The sequence below is a fragment of the Opisthocomus hoazin genome, chromosome 1, assembly GCF_030867145.1.
Source record: "Opisthocomus hoazin isolate bOpiHoa1 chromosome 1, bOpiHoa1.hap1, whole genome shotgun sequence".
Classification (NCBI taxonomy): domain Eukaryota; kingdom Metazoa; phylum Chordata; class Aves; order Opisthocomiformes; family Opisthocomidae; genus Opisthocomus; species Opisthocomus hoazin.
Window position 1 is genome coordinate 107,572,172 of NC_134414.1, and position 17,845 is coordinate 107,590,016.

At 40.2% G+C, this 17,845-nt stretch overlaps 1 protein-coding gene across 1 annotated transcript in view; it reads left to right on the plus strand.

Annotated features, from left to right (window-relative positions):
* The first annotated feature begins 2,551 nt into the window (after nt 1-2,551).
* The window catches only part of RCAN1 (regulator of calcineurin 1), a 42,610-nt gene continuing 27,316 nt past the window's right edge, over nt 2,552-17,845 (plus strand). The window contains exon 1 of the mRNA XM_075432346.1: nt 2,552-2,862. Coding sequence (XP_075288461.1) covers nt 2,569-2,862 — 294 coding nt within the window. The 5' untranslated portion in view covers nt 2,552-2,568. The remainder of the gene's footprint in view (nt 2,863-17,845) is intronic.

Consider the following 17,845-nt stretch of genomic DNA (forward strand, 5'->3'; position numbering starts at 1 on the left):
TCACAATAGTAAGATGGCAGGCTGCAATTACAGGAGTTTGCTGACAGAAGGCATTGCTTCTTTTAAATACGTGTAACATCAGATTTCCGTTTAGATTCCTCAGGTGGGATTTCCATAGGGAGCTAGAGTTCTTGCTGCAGAGAATACAGACAGATAACTTCTTCTCAAAGAGGCAAGTGTCACCACTTCTGTCAAGAAGCAACTCTGAGATCAAAGAATAAGGTTAAAAATGGCATTATAGCTTGTCTGGAGATTTTAATGCTAATTTAGCATTAAAAAGTTTCAGCTTGTTCACATATGTGATTTTTCTTTCAAGATACCATTTATTTGAATTTTTGTGAAAAGAGGTGTGAGAACATACAGACTTATGTCACTTAGCACAACAAAAACATCCTGTGTCTTAGATGTGAGCTTATTGCTCCAAAAAGAGCCTAAATGGTTCAAAACAGATTAGAGAGTCTGAAGAAACTTCTGACACGAGCAGGGAGAAGGCAAACGATTACCTCCTTACGTGGTATTTTTCTCTTTCTTGTTGTATCCTGTAAGACCTCATTAAAATTGACTGTGACCAGTAATTCATCAGTTTAAAGTCTTTGATCTGTTGGGAAAAAAAGGTCAGCAGTGCTAACTTAAGATAAGGTAACAGTGCTATCTCAAGGAGTGGGGCTGTTGCCCCTGCTGGAAACTTGGCACAGATCAGTAGGTGGTACAGCATCTGCCAAAATTAATTTTTCACCTAGTTTAGTTTTTCATTTTGCTGCATTTTGGAAGAAAAGATCTGTAAGAGTATTTTACTTTGAACACCATTGAAAATACTTGCTGTACCAGAAGAGACCCCTCTTAGCCTCCATCAGTGTGTGCACAGCCTGGTTACAAAATCCCATCCTGTCTTCCGTACAGCAGTGTTTTCCAAGTGTGCACTAACACATGTTATCTACAAAAATACAATTAAAAAATTGTGATCTAGAATACCGGACATAATGAAATGAAACATTTTTTTTTCAGTCTTTGGATAGATGACACCTGATGACAAGATCACCATGCGTGACGAAACATTGTTTTCTAAGTAAGCCCTGGGACTCTGAGCTACAGCATAACTGCCAACTGTCTCCTTATTCATGCCCTTAAGAAGTTTCTTGTGACTGGAAATGAGAATGCGATTAGCCCCTCAGGGGCTTTCTCACGATATGGAGGAACTTCCGTATTTTGCCACCAGTTCTCGTTCTTTACAGGAACTCAAGTACATTTTGCTAGTAGCTGCGTCTTTGGTATGGAACGGGTCTCGGGTGAGAAAACGGGTTTTTGACTGATGGTTCTTTCTGCTTTTCAGGCCTCATTCTTTCTTATGCAGCTCTGCAGGTGTAGAATATTAGGTTAGTACTTTGCCAACTACTGCCCAGCATCCTCTCGCTCCTTACTGCGTTTGGCTATTCTGTGTTATCCTTGTACTAGTATAGGACATTTGAGGTGGATGTGTGAATGTCACAATAACAGAAAAACTGTGACCTCTGAAGCTCACTTTTGGGCCTTCCCCTGGCAGGTGATGCCATGTACATGTACGTAAGAGAAGTGTTTGTCGAGGTCAGTTAGGTCAGACTAACCAGCTAAGCACATTAGGTGAACTTTATTCTTTGACGTAGGAATGCCTGACACAAGCAGCTCCTCGAGTGTAACCAGGGAAGGTGCAGTGCTCCTTTACAGCCTTATTGACACGGGTAAAAAAGAATGGTTTTAAGGAAATGTCTCCTTCATGTCCAAAGTAAGGAGGAAAGGACACAGACATAGCTTTACGTGACACCTTTCACAAATTTTAGTGTCCAAGCACTTTTGGTCTTGGCCCAGCAACAAGATACTTTCAAAAAAAGTACAAAGAAATGGTGAAGATTAGCTGCATCAATTGCCAGCAAGAGGAGCTGCAACTGCCCAAACATCATGGCTTTTTTTTTTCCTTTTCTTCTAAGCTTCCTTTCTGCTGTTTGTTCAGCGAACTCTGCAGAATGTTGGCTTGTCCATGAGGCAGGTAAGAGAATTAAGATGTCCACGACAGCGACTTTCTGGATGATTTGTAAGTGTTGGAGTCAGGGTTTTTTTAATTCATCTGCTTGTTGCATAACACCCCTCGCCCTTTGAATCAAGACGCGCTGTTCCGTGCTCCAGCCGCGCTGTAACGCAGCGGTGCGGCCGCAGCAGGCCTTGGCCAGCCACCTTGGCCTGGGGCTGCGGCGATCACCCGCACCAGGCGTGTGCCCAGCCTCAGCTGCTGAGGTCACCTCGCCCCCACCCCTCCCTGACGGCCGGGCCGGTGCCGCTGCCCCGCGGCTGCCCGCCCCGCGGCCTCCCGCACACCCCGCCCGCCGCCCTCACTCAAGATGGCGGAAGCAGCGCCTCGCTCGGGCGGCCCACCTGTTGCTGCGGCGGCGGCTTCCTATTGGCTCGCATGGCGCCGCGCGGGGGGGTCAGGAAGGCGCCGGTTGAACCGACGCGGGGGTTAAGGGAACAAAAAGGGCTGCGGGGGGTAGGGGGGGGCTGTAAGTTTTGTGGGCGCGCCAAGGCGGGGCGGGGCGCTCGATGTTGCCTCGGCGGCCGCCGGGCCCCGCCCTGCGGGGGCTCCGCTCGCCCCCCGCCATGGAGAGCGGCGGCGGCGGCGGGAGGGGCCCGGCGGGGCAGGAGGAGCCGCCGCCGCCGCCCGGGGAAGCGGAGGAGGAGGCGGCGCCGCCGCCGCTGCTGCCGCCGCCGCCCGAGGCTGAGACGCACTGGAGCTTCGTTGGCGGCGAGATGGAGGCGGTGGCGCTGCGGGACCTGCCCACCGCCACCATCGCCTGCAACCTGGACCCGCGCGTCTTCCAGGACGGACCGTGCCGGGTGAGAGCGGCGGGCAGGGCAGGGGCAGGCCCGCCCCACGCCGGGGGGCCGCGGGCCGGGCCGCGGCGCTGGCTCCCTCTGCCGGCGCGGAGCCGGGGCCGCCGCCGGCTGCGCCTCCGGGGAGCAGCGGGGGCGGGCGCTGCGGGCCAGCGCCGGGAGGCGGCAGGGGGCGGCCCGCCTCCGGCCGGGGTCCGGCCGACGGCTCCCTCAGGAGATGGCGGGGGGGGCTGGCCCGAACCCCTTACTCGAACCCCTGGCTCGGGTCGGCGGGGTGCCTGGACCGGGAGGGGAACGCAAAACTTGCCCTGGCCCGCTCTGTCGGGGGCGTTGCGGTGATGGCTGGGCGAGGAGCCGCGGTCTGTGGGCGGGCAGGCGGCGGGCAGGGCGCACAGGTCTGCGGCGCGGTCCCCAGCGAGCCGGCCGCCGCTTTGCGTGGAAAATAAATCAGAATTTATCAAAAAATAATAAAAATTTTCGTCCTAGAGCAGAGAAGGGCAACAGCAGCTGCCAGGAGAATTAAAGAACGAGCGAGGCTAACTTTCCTCGTGGTGTCCGTAGCTGGTTTTGCTGTCAAGCTCTTATTTTCTGGCGCCTTTGATACTGAAGGAGGTGTTTAGCTTTTAAACAGATTGAAACTGAATGAAATGGACTTGAAAAACTAGGCAATAATTGTGCTGGGTTTAAAATCCTCTTAACATAATTGGCTGTCTCTTTGTGAAAAACAGCTTAGAGTTGTTGTAGTCGCAGTCCAACAGCTCAACCCTGCTAACAGTTATAATGCATTAAAAATGAGCTAGAAATAGGAGATGCAGCTACGTTGTATCCAGTTACTTTCTAAGGTTATATAGCTTTTAAGAGCAATACACTTTCATATCATTCTGGGCACCTTTATTGGGATTTACCCTATTTACTTGAATTCAAGTTCACTCCGAGTATGCTTAGAAAAACACCTACACTCAGTTCTATGTAGCATCGTCAGTTGCATGGAGTAGTAGTATTTTCTCAGATGGATTCTTTTGACCTTGAAGTGCATGTTTTTAAACAGCAGTTAAATGGATGACAAAGTATGCACATAATCCCGTGCAAGACCAGAAGGTATGTGAACACTTAAACCATTTTTCTGTCTTTCTGTTTGGATTCCAAAGAATCCCTGTCTCCAGACACTTAATTTACACCATGACAAAGTCTTATGTATCCTTAACACTACAATAAAAATTTTTTCACTACTTTCTTTTTTCCTTGCCAAGTGCTGCAGCAAGAAGAAAAGCAGATTACTTAACGTAATAACAGATTTATTTGAGGTTAATCATCTTGCCATAAACTGTAGTATCTTAGCCATGGATGACAGCATGTACAATGACTGCAGCATTGCTGTTGCTTTTAAAATTTAAATTCCTAAGGCAAAGAATGGAAGAACTATCTTGAATGAATATGCGTATCAAAGAGGGAAGAAAAGTCTTTCTCAAAGTTTTATAAATAAGGCAAAACAAAAAACAGATGTTGAGGTGCTTGGGACCTGGTGTTTTATGAATGTGGTAGGTGTACACAGACTTTTAATAGATTGGAAAATCAGCTTAGGTTTTTGCTAACTGAATCTTGGCCATGGAAATTAATAGTTTAGCTTATTAACTTAGGCAGTTAATACAGTTATAGCGATGGCAAGAGTTAACTCTTTAAAGCTGGAAATGTACAACAGCTGTGCAGGAAAACAGCAGATTCATGGACTGGATACATTTTTAATGTGTTCTGTTGGCCAAATGTCAGGCAGTTGCAAAGAGAGAAAAGGTGGGATGAGGCACTAAGGCTGGGTCTCGGACTGTGTTGGATGTGTGAAAGGTGGCTTCACCATACTGCTGTTGGATAGTATGGAAAGAACAAGGTTGCATTAAAAGAGGGGAAAAGATGACAGCGTCTTCCATGCATGCATCCAATTTTACCTTAGCATTTACTGCTTCTGGTATCCAAGAAAATGAAGGTGTTTTTTTTTTTCTAGCGTGACAATGTGGTGTCTGAAAATTAATCCAAGATAATTTTTAAATTACTACTGCACTTCATTAGGGAGTTAATTTTAAGAAAATTCACTTAGTTTACTATAGAGTGTGTACAGAAAAATAAAACTTGGTCTTATCAGTGTAGCAAACGGCTGTGTGGATTTTTTTTCTGTGATGATATAGGAATGAGTAAAGGCATTGTAAAATATAACATCACCAGACAGTATTTTATAAATATTCTATGAATTTTGGTGTGTGATGTGTTTTCTTGTGTTTTGTGAATCTGCTGCTTTTTCCAGTGTGTGTGACACTCCTGAAATACCTTGTCTACATAGTTAGTGGGTTTTTCCTCTTCAGTAGGCCCCTTAGTAATCCTGGATTACCCTATTTGAGGAGGGTTGATCCAATCAAAGGTGAGATAGGACAGCTAGGCAATGGCTGACAGCAACTATTTCTATTTTGCCCTCCTCCCCCTTCCCAAACAGTGATTTGCACTTGAAATGCTGGTTAAGTGTTCTTGCTCTTCCTCGTGGTTTGGTTTTTTTTTTTAATTTCTTAAAAATATTGAGATGTTAATGTCACAGTTGAGAAATCTGAAGGAGTTTTGTTGGATTTGCAATCAATCTCTTAAAAATAGCCCATCTTATCAAGTAAGGTAATAGGTCTAGTAAATGACAGTTCTCTACTTTATTCTCGTAAGAAAGAATCTGACTAGCTTAAATACCTCATGGCTAGTTTTTCAATGTTGGTTCCAAAATCTTCCAGAGAACTCTTAAGTACTTACTCTGAAGTTTTTCTGAAGCACAGTAGGAGGAATATCTATAGATTCTGCATCCTTTTTGGTTTCACTGAAGTGCAAGAAGTTATCTTAAATGAAAACCCTTTATCTGATCTTCAGGTTGGCTAATTACCTTGGAGAAATGCCACTGTGATTTCCCAAAATGTCTTCTACCTCTAACCCCCAGTTTTTTGGTAGTTCTAATGTTGGCTCTATGCTTGAGGAATTGTGATAATTTCTTAGAGAAAAGCATATGACATGCAGGTGAGTTTGATCTATTGAAACTGTATTCCGGTGCAGTCATTAAAAAACCCAAAGGTGTCAGTAGCTAATTATCAGCGCCAGCAATTACGCTTTTGCATATTTGTATCCTCCTCAACTGGTGCTCAATTTCTAAGCACCTTTTTATGTCAGTAGAGGACACTTGGGTTTTTTTATAGAACTCGTACTGTCAGATGGCAAGTCCAGTAGGTAATGCGCTTGCTTGTATCTTGTAATCCTGAAGGGATGTGGCATACTTCACTGATGACTTTAAAGTTCTGAGTACAGCCACAGGGGGGCTAAATAACTTCATTTATGCCCTGGTAGTCTCTTGCTAAGTAGGTTACCTAAGTCTAGCTGTCAGGTTTCCATTTCAGTTTAATTGTAGACAAGTATCACTCATTTAATTTGTAAAGAGTAAAAGAGGAACATGAAGAGTATCTAGAAAGAATTCAACTTTGGGTTACTGAGAAAATGATTGTTTTTTAGGGCTAAGAGATAAAAGAATTTTAATGCAGCTAATTTTCCTTAGAATGGGTCGAGTTCCTTAAATTACTTCAAAATATTTACCATTGTCTTAATCTGCTAAATCTTGTGATTTGCTGCAAACTAAGGAATGTAGCAGAAGGTTTCCCGTAATTCATGAAAACTTGCATTCATAGCTAACTCTTGAAAACAGACTGTTATGGTAATAGCTTTTCTCTGGAGCTTGCTGGGGAAAACTTCACTGAAAGTTGGTTTTTTAAAGAAACCTAGCTTGATTGCTTTTAAATGCACTAGAAGTAGGAGCGAGCCAGTCTCCTACAGTAGTCTGTGTCCTCATATAACCTCCAGTGGCACGCAAAAGTAGATCTGGCTGTGGAAGTCTGTGATTATTTACTTAAAAAAAAAAAAAAAAAAAGAAGAGAAAGTTTATAAATGTGCTTGAAGATAAGGCCTAAATAGGGTCAGAAATCTCTGCAGTAGTATAACCAAGGGAAAAAAGCAGTGATGGCAGGTGTATTGCATTTTGTTAATGATTATCATAACTTTAAAATTCTACTCTTCCTTTAGCTTTATATAGTTTCACTACAGAAAAACTTGTTTGTGAACTGATCTGAAAATAAAACCCTTGTTAAAAGAGCCATGCTTTTAGAAAATTTTAATTGACTTACAGCCTACTGGAATAATCATGAGATGTTGAACGTACTTTGTTTTCTTAAATACTTAGAGAATTACTTCTAGTTTACAGGAATTTTGTCAAATTTCTCAGGAGTATTCACAAAACATTCTTTACACAATAGTACTTGGGTTTTCTGGTAATCTCTTCCTGTCTGAGGTCACATGCCTTGTTAATCCTTTTACTTAAAGTTTGTTAATCCTCTTCAATCATATTTAAAAAAATATTTTAAAAGTAAGTTTCAGGAAGGTGAGTGTTTTTATATGTTTGTATTTCTGTGACCAGGGCTCTGGTTTTGGCCAAATGATCCCATAATGGGAGTATAAAAGTTGCTTCATTGTATCTCTACTTTTCTGCTTGTATTTTGAAGGTTTTCATTCTTTTTCTGCAAGTGTTTTTCTCAAATAACTTTTTTGCGACAATGTTCATAGCTCTTTCTATGCTATTGCTTTCCAAAAAAGCCTAGGGTTAAGACTGCTGTTCAAAATCGTATCCCAATAACCTGTTTTTACACTGAACAATAAACTAATTAAGGATGATTTGAAAAAAATCTTCCATTAAGAAAGTTTTTGTAAATAAAACTTCTGGAAGTATTTAGTTCCTGTACTTTCAGATGGTTGAGATTTATTCTGTAGCCATTAACAGGCTAAGGTAAACTTCTGAGTGACTTAGAGTCTGGAAGCCATATGAATATAGTGCTATGGCTGACATAATGATCTTTGATGTTACAGTAGAGCATAATATCATGCTAATGCAGTTTCATAGCTCCTGGGATGCATCCAGTCTAAGTGCGCAAGCAGAACATGTTCATATCTCTGCATCTGAGTACAAACATGAACTCCTGAGAGTCCTTGGGATGCCTAACCTCCTCAGCTTCTGAGGGTCTTTGGAAAAAATCTTTTTTGTCTAAGAAGATGGCATACTTTATGAATAATGTGAAGAGCTCTGACACTTTATACTGTATATGCAGTCTGTATAGTAACCTTAGCAATAGTCATGAAGAGATGAAATATACAGAGGGAGTGAAATAAAGAGTGTTCCTCACTTTGAAGACAAAAGGTACACACTTTATAGACTTAAGGTAAATAGAGATTTTAATGCTTGTAGTTTGCTTGGTGACAATGTTTTTTTTGTCCATTCTTTCTATCCTATGCCTTAATAAGAAAATGGAATTAAAATACGAATACCATTCTATGCATTGTCAAGTATTAAAGTTTTGTTCAGTCTTAGTGTGTCTTTAGTTTAAGGATGATGTCTTCAGTCTTCTCATTTGAGTAGCTTTTTTTGGCCTGTGAGCTGAGTAGGCTTCCTAGTTGCTTCTTCCCAGTTTTCATGTGGGATACAGAGAGGTGATTTGAATAAATTTCAAACAGTTAATTCAATAAAATTCAAATCACAAAGGTGATTTGAATAAGTTTTGAGCTGAATACTCTATTTTCAGCTGGAGAAGAGGGGTCTGAAGAGACTGTACAGTGTGCAACTTTTTGGTCAAGCAGCGCTTGATTGCTTTTTTCGTGTACTTGGACTTTGAGACGTTGAATAGTGGTTTAGGTGGCTTCCTTTAACTGTTGTCCACGTGTAAGTTATACTTCTTGTGAAAGTACAGGTAATACCATGAAACTGTAGTAGAAAGACTGGTTTCACAAGGGGAGGGAAGAACTGTTTTCATTTCTGTAGCTCTTTGTTGTGCTCAAGTCATTTCAGAGTGCGTCATAACTAGTTGAAGTCTTGATAAAATAAGGTGCTAACAGAGAACCCTCATGCTGCAGCTTTGAGCATCGTGGTCTTGTTAAGAGGAGGTATTTGAGAGCAGGTTCAGGTTTACATCACGCTTGGACCCTCTGTCGGTCTCCTAGACTTACTTCTGTGTCAAAAATCCTAGTACTAGTTAAGTCCTCAGGGTGTGCTGATGATTGCATTCTTTGAGCAGACAATACAAATACCTTTAAGTAGAAATAAAATGGAAGAATATAATATGCTGTCATACATATGAGGTGAAAATAAGAGTAAACAACAGTCAAATTTGTCATTGCTTAAACAATTTTGGTAATACTGCACAAGGTGGTTGTTGGGTGACTTAAAATACCTAAAAATAAAAATAAATATTGTAAAATTGTCATTAATAGCATAGATGTTGGAGATATTAACCAAAAAATACTTCTATATGATGCAATGCTCTAATCATTAGCTCAAAGTCATGAAAAAAGATCATAGGCTAGGTCTGCACTACAACAAGATTAAGAGCTTTAATCTTCCTGGAGAATCAAATGGAAACTTGGAAGAACTTTGTCTGGTTTAAATCACTGTGCTCTGGTCACACCGGCAAGTTTAGTATACACTGGAATGTTATGGAGTGCATTTTCTTATATTATTGTCTATCTGTCTTTTTTTAGGAAGAAATTTAGCTTTGTTGTTCATGAATACTGGCACATACATATCTGTGTAAAAAGAAAAATATGAAAATACAGAAAGCTAGATGTGATAGTAACTTGAAATTCATTCCAAACACCTCTTGGAAACATAAGCATTAATAAAATGATTAAGATCAGCAATGACTGAACTGTCCTATGCAGGATAGATTTAAAATGGTAAAAAGACAGTGTTTTCAGCAACAATCATATAGAAAGCTGAATTCTACAGCAGTTTGTTACTGAAAACACTTATTCAGTTGGGTAAGTTTTAAAACACAATGTTTATAAATGTATTTGTAAGTCATATTGGTCAGTAATAAAGAATATGCTTTTTTGTGTCAACGTCAGAAGAACTGAAAATGAAAAATGGTTACACAAAGTTCATATATTGTGCATTAAATAGAACTTACATTGTAGTTTGGGTTTTGTTCTTATTTGTGTGAGAACATACTGGAGATTTGGATGTGTGATTTTGGTTTTATTGGTTTTTTAATGGTGTTCTAACAAAGATGCATCACCTTCCTTAACTGGGGTGTCAGGTAGTTTTAATTTGGTTTGGGTTGTTTTTTTCATCTTGCTCTAAGCAGGTCCAAAGTGTGGTTGTATACTTCAGACTTTCATGGATATGCTTCTCAAGTTAGTGAGGAAAAATTAAGCTTTTGTTGTTACTGTTGCTGTGTCTCAATAAATAATCCAAGAGTTATTTTGACACTGATATGGCAGGCAAAATAAATGTGAAAGAACTAGTGAAGCTAGTTAATGTTTTCTATGTAGTAATTTATAAAAAAAGGTAATATAATTCAGAAGCTCTGGTTTTCACTGAGGCTTCGACTTTGAGAATCAAAAGTCCCACAATAGTGACATGAAGACTGTGGGTGCTGGTCTGAGGGTTTTTTTTGTGGTGGGTCTTTTTTTTTCCCCCTCAAGACTTGATACAGCTGATTATAGAAGTATCTGAATAATGGACCCGACTTGAGACTTTTGTTAATAACAGAAGGACTTCACTTTGTCTGTGACGAGAGGTTTCTAGACACCTCTGGCCTAAAAGCAACTAGGAATGACTTTATAGTTAGTTACAGTTTTTTCCATTCAGGTAGCCAGAACCTGTCCATACCCCCAAGAGAAACTGTATTTTTCAAGTCCGAAGAAACAATTCGTGCAGTATGAATTATTGTAACCTGGTATTTATGAATTTATGAAGGATTTTCAGGCTAGAAGTTTTTTTTCCCCTTAAAAAAAAGTCAGACACCATCAAATTCTACAAAAAAAATTTGAAGTGTAAAGAATTGTCATTTCTGTGAGAGAGGGGACGAGTGGGAATGAGCTACTGTGTAGAATGTTTGTACTCCTGTTTTTCTTATAGGATATGAGAATATGCTGGAAACGCATTAGTGAAGCTGAAATATTCGCTGTCTTCAATGAACCTGAAGTTGGGTCTGAGGTTTAAAATGCCATTTTAATTTTTTTTTGTGTGTGTGTACTGTGCATAATTAAACTGTGGAGGTCATTGGCTTAGAATGTTTGGTAGTCCAGGAGCGTAATATTAAAAAAGGGGTGGGAATGATTCATGAGTAGTGTCTGTCAAGCACAGTGATCAGAGTATAACTTCATCCTCAGAGTTTACAGAGTGTTATTGCCAGGGTTACATGGGAGAAGAGTAGTGTAAATGTACCTGGCTTTATACCTTTGGTCTCTTCCTCCAAGCATTTGCTACTGGCAGAGATAATTAGAATGGTTTTCTTCTTTTCATTAACCATGTGAGTCGTTATTCATTACTAGTCCCACTGATAAAAGCAAAGCCTTCAATACTCATAGTGTGTGCAGTGCATTTCATTTATTAAAATGTAACCTCATTGTCCAAGATAAACTTTTTGCTTCAGTGTGCAGATTTTCAGATAGTTCAGAAGTTAATAGCTGAATGTGAATTGTTTTTCTGTTTTGAGGTGGTTTTTTTTTGGAGTTATTTTGATGTTGGCTGACTTCCTGGAAGGAAAGCACACTCTTAGCTATTGAGCTGAGAGGACATTGCAAACCTAAAAAGTTGGCTTTTAGTTACTTGCTGTTCCTGAAGTACAAAATGTATCACGAAAATGCAACGCAAACATACTGCGAACTCCATAGACTGTGAGACAATATAACTCTCTGATGTAACGGTGGTTTTACTAGCGGTAAATGTGACCAACCTGCCCTATTATGGGGGTGAAGGAGTGAGCTGAAAGTACTGCAATGCTTTTTTCCTGTCTCTATTCAGCCTGGTTGAAGGATGTTTCAGATGGGATAGACTTGAGTCATTTGGCAAACAGTTGGCAGGGAGAACAGTAAGGTACTTTTGGCACTTTTCTCCTGGAAGCTACGTTGTAGTTGCCCTATTGAGAAACTACAACGAACTTTTTTGAGGCATACATAGAAACTGCTGTAAACTGCTGTAAAAGCTTGATGCTGTAATAGGTGTATGTCCAGGGTTTTAGCTCTAAGTACACTGGGTTGCATGTTGGCTTTGAGTGAAGATTATGATGAGATGAGCATTGTTTGTTAAATGGATTGGTATATAGGTGTGTCTGTAAGTATCACATTCTTTTAAAAAAAAAAGTCTTGGTATCCTTAAAATAAAAAGTGGACTTTGAGCTTTAGATCCTGTATAGGCGTGTAAAGCAGAATCACTTCATTTGATTGACAGAATACCATTCTGGAAGCTTCTATGAAGATTTGGGCTTGTTTTCAAAACAAGGGACTGTCTGGATGAAAAGGCCTCAAAAATCAGGATGCTTTCCAAATAAAAACTGGCTGAAAGGCATGGAGAATTGTTTCTGTTTTTCTTAGAGGTACTGTTTCCTTTCTCTGTAGAGATAGGAAGCCAGCATAACTGAGCTGGTGAAGTGCCAGAAGATGCAAGCTGTGTTGTAATAAAATGTTTTTTTTCTCTTTCTGGTCTTGTTGATGAAGAAGCCGTTCATAATCCATATAGTCAGATAAAACATATGTGGGACTTCCAGTGAAAATATGAGAAAGGGAGGGTAACCCAACAAATGTAGATATTATGTTACGAAAGATTTTAAGAACAGCTCCCGTTTCTGGTATTTCTTTATAGAATTTTGATCATTTATTCGTGTCTGGTGGTTTTGCTAGGAAGCTGCAGTGCCAATGCATCCATTGCTATAGAAAACTGAGGCTGCTTTTTGTATAAAAGTGGGAATACATATGTTGCAGACCGGTTTACCCAGCTAAGGGAGGAGGATGAAATTAAATATGGGCAAAAGAAGAAAAGATTAGATAAGAAATAAAATTTACATGTCTTGCAGGTTGTGATATTAAATAATAAGACTTGTTTTCTGGTGTCAAGCAGAACATACGTACTTGTAAACTATTGCAGAGAAAGCTTATGTGCATGGCTTGTGGAAGCGAAAGGGAATCAGTGGGAACTCATGTGAGTGGTCTTTGTCCAGCTTCTGAGGTATGTGGATGCTTCCTTGCAGGATGATTTTTTTTTTTTAATCAATTTCCTGTAGTTAAACTACTTGGCACTTTGGCCATATCACATCAAGCTGATAGCAAAGATCAGTTGGCTAATGGAAACAGTGATTAAGGGCTTGAATTTTCCTGAGGCTCCAGGGTGATAGTGAAACAGCTGCTGTTGCAGGCAGTGGAAAGTATGAATAACTCTTGCCTGGGGTTGTATAACCAAAAGGATAATCGCATCAGAGTCTAGGTTAAATCATTGTGACTTCTATTAAAAACGCTGTTAGCCTGTGTGTTCATGCCTCATTACAGCATATAATTTTGGGACACTAAATAGAGCCCACCTATTAGGCATGAATAAAGCCTTTGCATCAGGACTCAGCTATTTTTCTCTTGAGAAACGGGTGGGGAGAAGGTCATTTGCCTGAGAGGTGTATAATAACTTAGAACAAATTGTAAAAGTTTTTCCTTTGATATGTGCCAAGCAAACTTTAAAAGCAATTTTAGTAACCTAGCGCATAGCAGATTAAGCACAGTAATTCTTCACAGGAGATGATTTCAGGAGAGATTGTTCCTTAATTAACTACTTGAGGTGCAGCTATGTCTCTTGTTTCTTCCTTAGTAAGCTGCCAAAATAATATTGATGAGAACAGACTTCTAGACTGCAATGACGAAGTTTTCATCTCCCCTGCTGGGAAAAAGTGAAAACCAAAAATTTCTGTAGGAAGGGCAGGAGAAGCAGAAGAGAGAATGAAATGCAGAACTACAGTGGTTTTCAGCAATGTTAATTGAAGTATTGTAAGTTCATAAACAAAAAAAAAACGTTGCCTTGAATATTCAGGAAGTTATAATGGTTTCAGGAGTTAGTATCTAATAATGATCTTTTTCCCCTTCAATCAAAACAGATGTGTTCTTGCCAGATAAACAAAGAAATTAAATGCATCCTGAAAGCTCTACTGTTAAGTACCTCAAAAGCTTTAAATGCCGGTGGTTTTTGTTACCAGTAGTGCTTCAACAGCGAAATTACCCTAAGGCATCTCTGATTAGGTCAGATGGTCATGTGTCTCTCTTGCTGGGGTTTTTTAATGCCAAGATATTGCCACTAGCAGTTGAAGTAATTCAGCCCTTGTGTTGCTGTTGTGTGGCTGCTGCAACAACAGGGTTAGTTACATAGGAAGCTTCACAAACTTTGCAGGCGGTTAGGCTATTTGGCTGTTAAAAAGCTGCAGTTGATTTTATTGTAGTATGTTTGCAAATAAAGGTTATATAATTTATCACAGTATCTAGTATGTCACTAACTTGACTGAGAAAATTACAGTATATTAGACATTAACCTTACCAAAAAGGCATGTGACTTAGGACAAAACCCAGGCTCTTCTGTGGCTCTTTTATTATCTTTATTAGTGTATTTTAAAAATGCTTTTGAAATTTCTAGGTGTGCTTAGTATGTTCTTAGAAGTACCATAACTAATTGCAATTGTGTTGTTCTTCTGCTACCCACCCAGAACATTCTTTAAAAATGTTTTGAAACTATCTTCCATTCTTCCTTCCTGAGTCCAGTGGAAAATTTCATTCTTTAAAGTTCACAAAAATACCAACCTGCTTCTGAACAACTCTTGTGGTTTTCTAAAGGCTTCTGTGTTAGAGTATGATTTTTTTTTTTTCTTGACTTTTGTTTTTTGCTTAAACAGAGCATATCAGAAGAGTGGTCAGAAGATGTACACTGTAACTTTTACTTGCCTATGATGATATCTTTCATACTCAAGTTAAACAAATATTGTTGTCACACTCTAAAGAACTTGTCGTCAAAAAAAGGCCCAAAACACATGCTGTTTTCTTACAGTTTAGTCGTTAACTTCCTTCTAGCTTGCACTCCCTCAAGTAGTAGTTTTGGCATTATGTAGTTGCATTTTTTAATGATAATAAATAGTTAATTGTGGAAGTATTTTACATTAAATTTAATCAGGATTATGGCCATATCACAAAAATGATCAGGGGGCTGGAGCACCTCTCCTAGGAGGACAGGCTGAGAGAGCTGGGGCTGTTCAGCCTGGAGAGGAGACAGCTGCGGGGAAACCTTATTGCGGCCTTCCAGTACTTAAAGGGGGGCCTATTGCAAAGATGGGGAAAATCTTTTTAGCAAGGCATGTTGTGACAGGACAAGGAATAATGACTTTAAAGTAAGGGAGGGTAGATTTAGACTGGATATAAGAAAGAAATTTTTTATGATGAGAGTGGTGAAACACTGGAATGGGTTGCCTGGAGAGATGGTAGATGCCCCATCCCTGGAAACATGCAAGGCCAGGTTAGATGGGGCTCTGAGCAACCTGGTCTGGTTGAAGATGTCCCTGCTCACTGCAGGGGGGTTGGGCTAGATGACCTCTAAAGGTCCCTTCCAACCCAAAGCATGCTATGATCTTCACTCAATAGGACAGTGCATGTACCTGTCACAGCTGAAAAAGCACCATAACAATTTAGAAAAATGTTTTGGGGACAGCTCCTGCTTTATTTTTCAGATGTTACAGCTCAAGATCAAAAGGAGAAAGATCACTGAAGTATACATTCATGCTGCAAGTTTTTTTTAAAAGAAAAAAGCCAAGGTATATCTAGATTTAGTTTGACATGTTAACCATCTTTGTCATTTAAACTATAAACTGGGTATCTTAGGTAAAATTTGGCATGTGTATGGAGACTGAATTTTAAATATAAGCTATGTTAAGTGCACCAGAATGATAGCTGACAATGTGCAGCAAAGCCTATCTGTATGAGGAGGAATGCCCCAAGCTCCCACTTTCCTTTTAGAAAACAGAAGTAGCAGAACTGAAAGTGAGATGAGGAGGTTACTCCTGTCGTGTGATAAGGGAAGTGTTGATGAGTTAGGCTACTGTGGAAGGATCCTGGTGACACCAGCCTTGCAATCTTGGAGGAGGCCATTCTTTCCGAGCAGCTGCCCTGCACTCTAGTGCCCTTATCACTCGTAGGGTTTCCGAAGTCTCTGAAATGGGCCAAGTAGATAAGAAGGGTGCAGTTGAATAGCTACTGTGGTTTCTGAGTTGCTTCTAATAGCACAGTTCACAGTTTCTAAGAAACGGACCTCATCACATTGTGCAGCATTCCTGGCATTAGGTTATACGTATGCATGAGCTTGTCCAGTGTTGTCAAACTATCATCGCATTCTGGTGTGAATGAACTGGGTTTGTGTGAGAGCGTTGCCATTGCCCCTTTGTCTCTTACTTTTGTTCCTTCCCTTCCAAAAATGCCAAGCATACTCTTCAAGCTGATGACAATTCTGAGATCTGTGCGTGTTTGCTGGTAACAAAATTGAAATTGCCAGATTCTTTCTTGGGAACCTCTGAAGAGCTGCCTTCTAGATACTGTAAATGACAGCAAATTTTAATTTGCTAGCTGAAAATAATAATACCTAATATATTACCTACTTTAATAAACCTCTGACCCCATAGATGATGCAGTCCTGAAGGTACGTTTGAAGCCTAAAAGACATACAAAACATTTGCTAGTCTAAATGAATTAACCAGTATAAAATTATGTGCAGCTGCTTAATTCTTATACGCTGCTGTGAGTCCATTTTTCCTCTTCATAATGCACAGGAGTTCAGGCATTATAGAACACTGCACTGATTTTGAAGCTTTTATCTCTGAAAATGTTCTGAACTAGCTTTTTATTTAATAGCAGGCTTTCGTTAAATTAAGAATATTTTAGTGACTGTCTCGTGGTAGATTGCTGTAGAAGTCATCTGTACAGGAAGTAATCAGAAATACCGGACAGTCAACCTCCATTGTAATTTGCAATACAGGGGCATTGAAGAAGAGGCTTCTATGACATAGCTGCGACCTGAATTGATGCTGTTTAGAGAGTCCTTTAGTCTGGGAAACAGACTATGACACTGATGTCTGGTTTTTTCAGTGGTGTTTCTTTCCCACAGTTAATCATCTATTAAAGTCATTGTAGTAGATGCATTCTTTTAAATGCCATGGTGAGTAATGAAACAGAAAGCATGTAATGCTTTAAAAAGTAAAGTCTAATATAACTTCTAAATAAATACATTTTAAAAATCCTAGGTTGTAGGAGAATCAGATGGAATGTTAAGAATTAAATTCTGATCACTTAGTGGTTGGTCATAAATCAGAAAGTAGAAGTTACTTAAATCTGTACTGTCTTTGCTTCTGTGTCTCCCTCCTGCAGCTTAGCATTTGGGACATACAATTTAACTGTAATTATGAAGAGGGCAGTTGCCCCATCATCTTATTCTTAAAAATTGCACAAGTATAAGCTTTAAGTACAAGGTAAAGGATCCTGTGAAAGCCAAGTTACAGGAGAACAACACCCGGCAGCAACACTTCAGTGCTTCAAAAGTGCAATGCAATATAGCCACTTTGGGATAAGCTATTGGCAGTTTGAGCTAATGTAGTCCAAAAGCCGAGGCAGTGTCAGCAGAGGAGCCGAGGTTCCTTTCAGACCCCTGTGCACCAGGGCAGGTCGCTGGCAGGAGAAGCCGCTGCTTGGTGTGCTGAGGAATTGGCACAGCACTGGGAACAGTTACGCTGAGCGGTGGTGGAAGGTCAGCTGTGTTCTTTCTGAACAGTTGGACATATCTAATAGGAATAAAGGCTAGGAAGACTGAGAAGTTAGCTGTGTGACAAATCATGAGGGTTTGGGGGGAAATAGTAGTTGGATCTATACACCTAAAACCAAAGAATCACCATAAGCAAATAACTGCTGAAAAGTCTTAATGTGCCAACCCAGCCAGGTTGCCTTAAATCTTAAAGTGAATAATCTTATTTTTTTTAATAGTTTGGATGTGGGACACCAAATTTTACTACTGGACAGATCCGGTTGTATTTATTTTATAGAATGTTTATTTTATATCATCCATATCAAACAGAAAAGGACTTACTGTAGTTGCTAC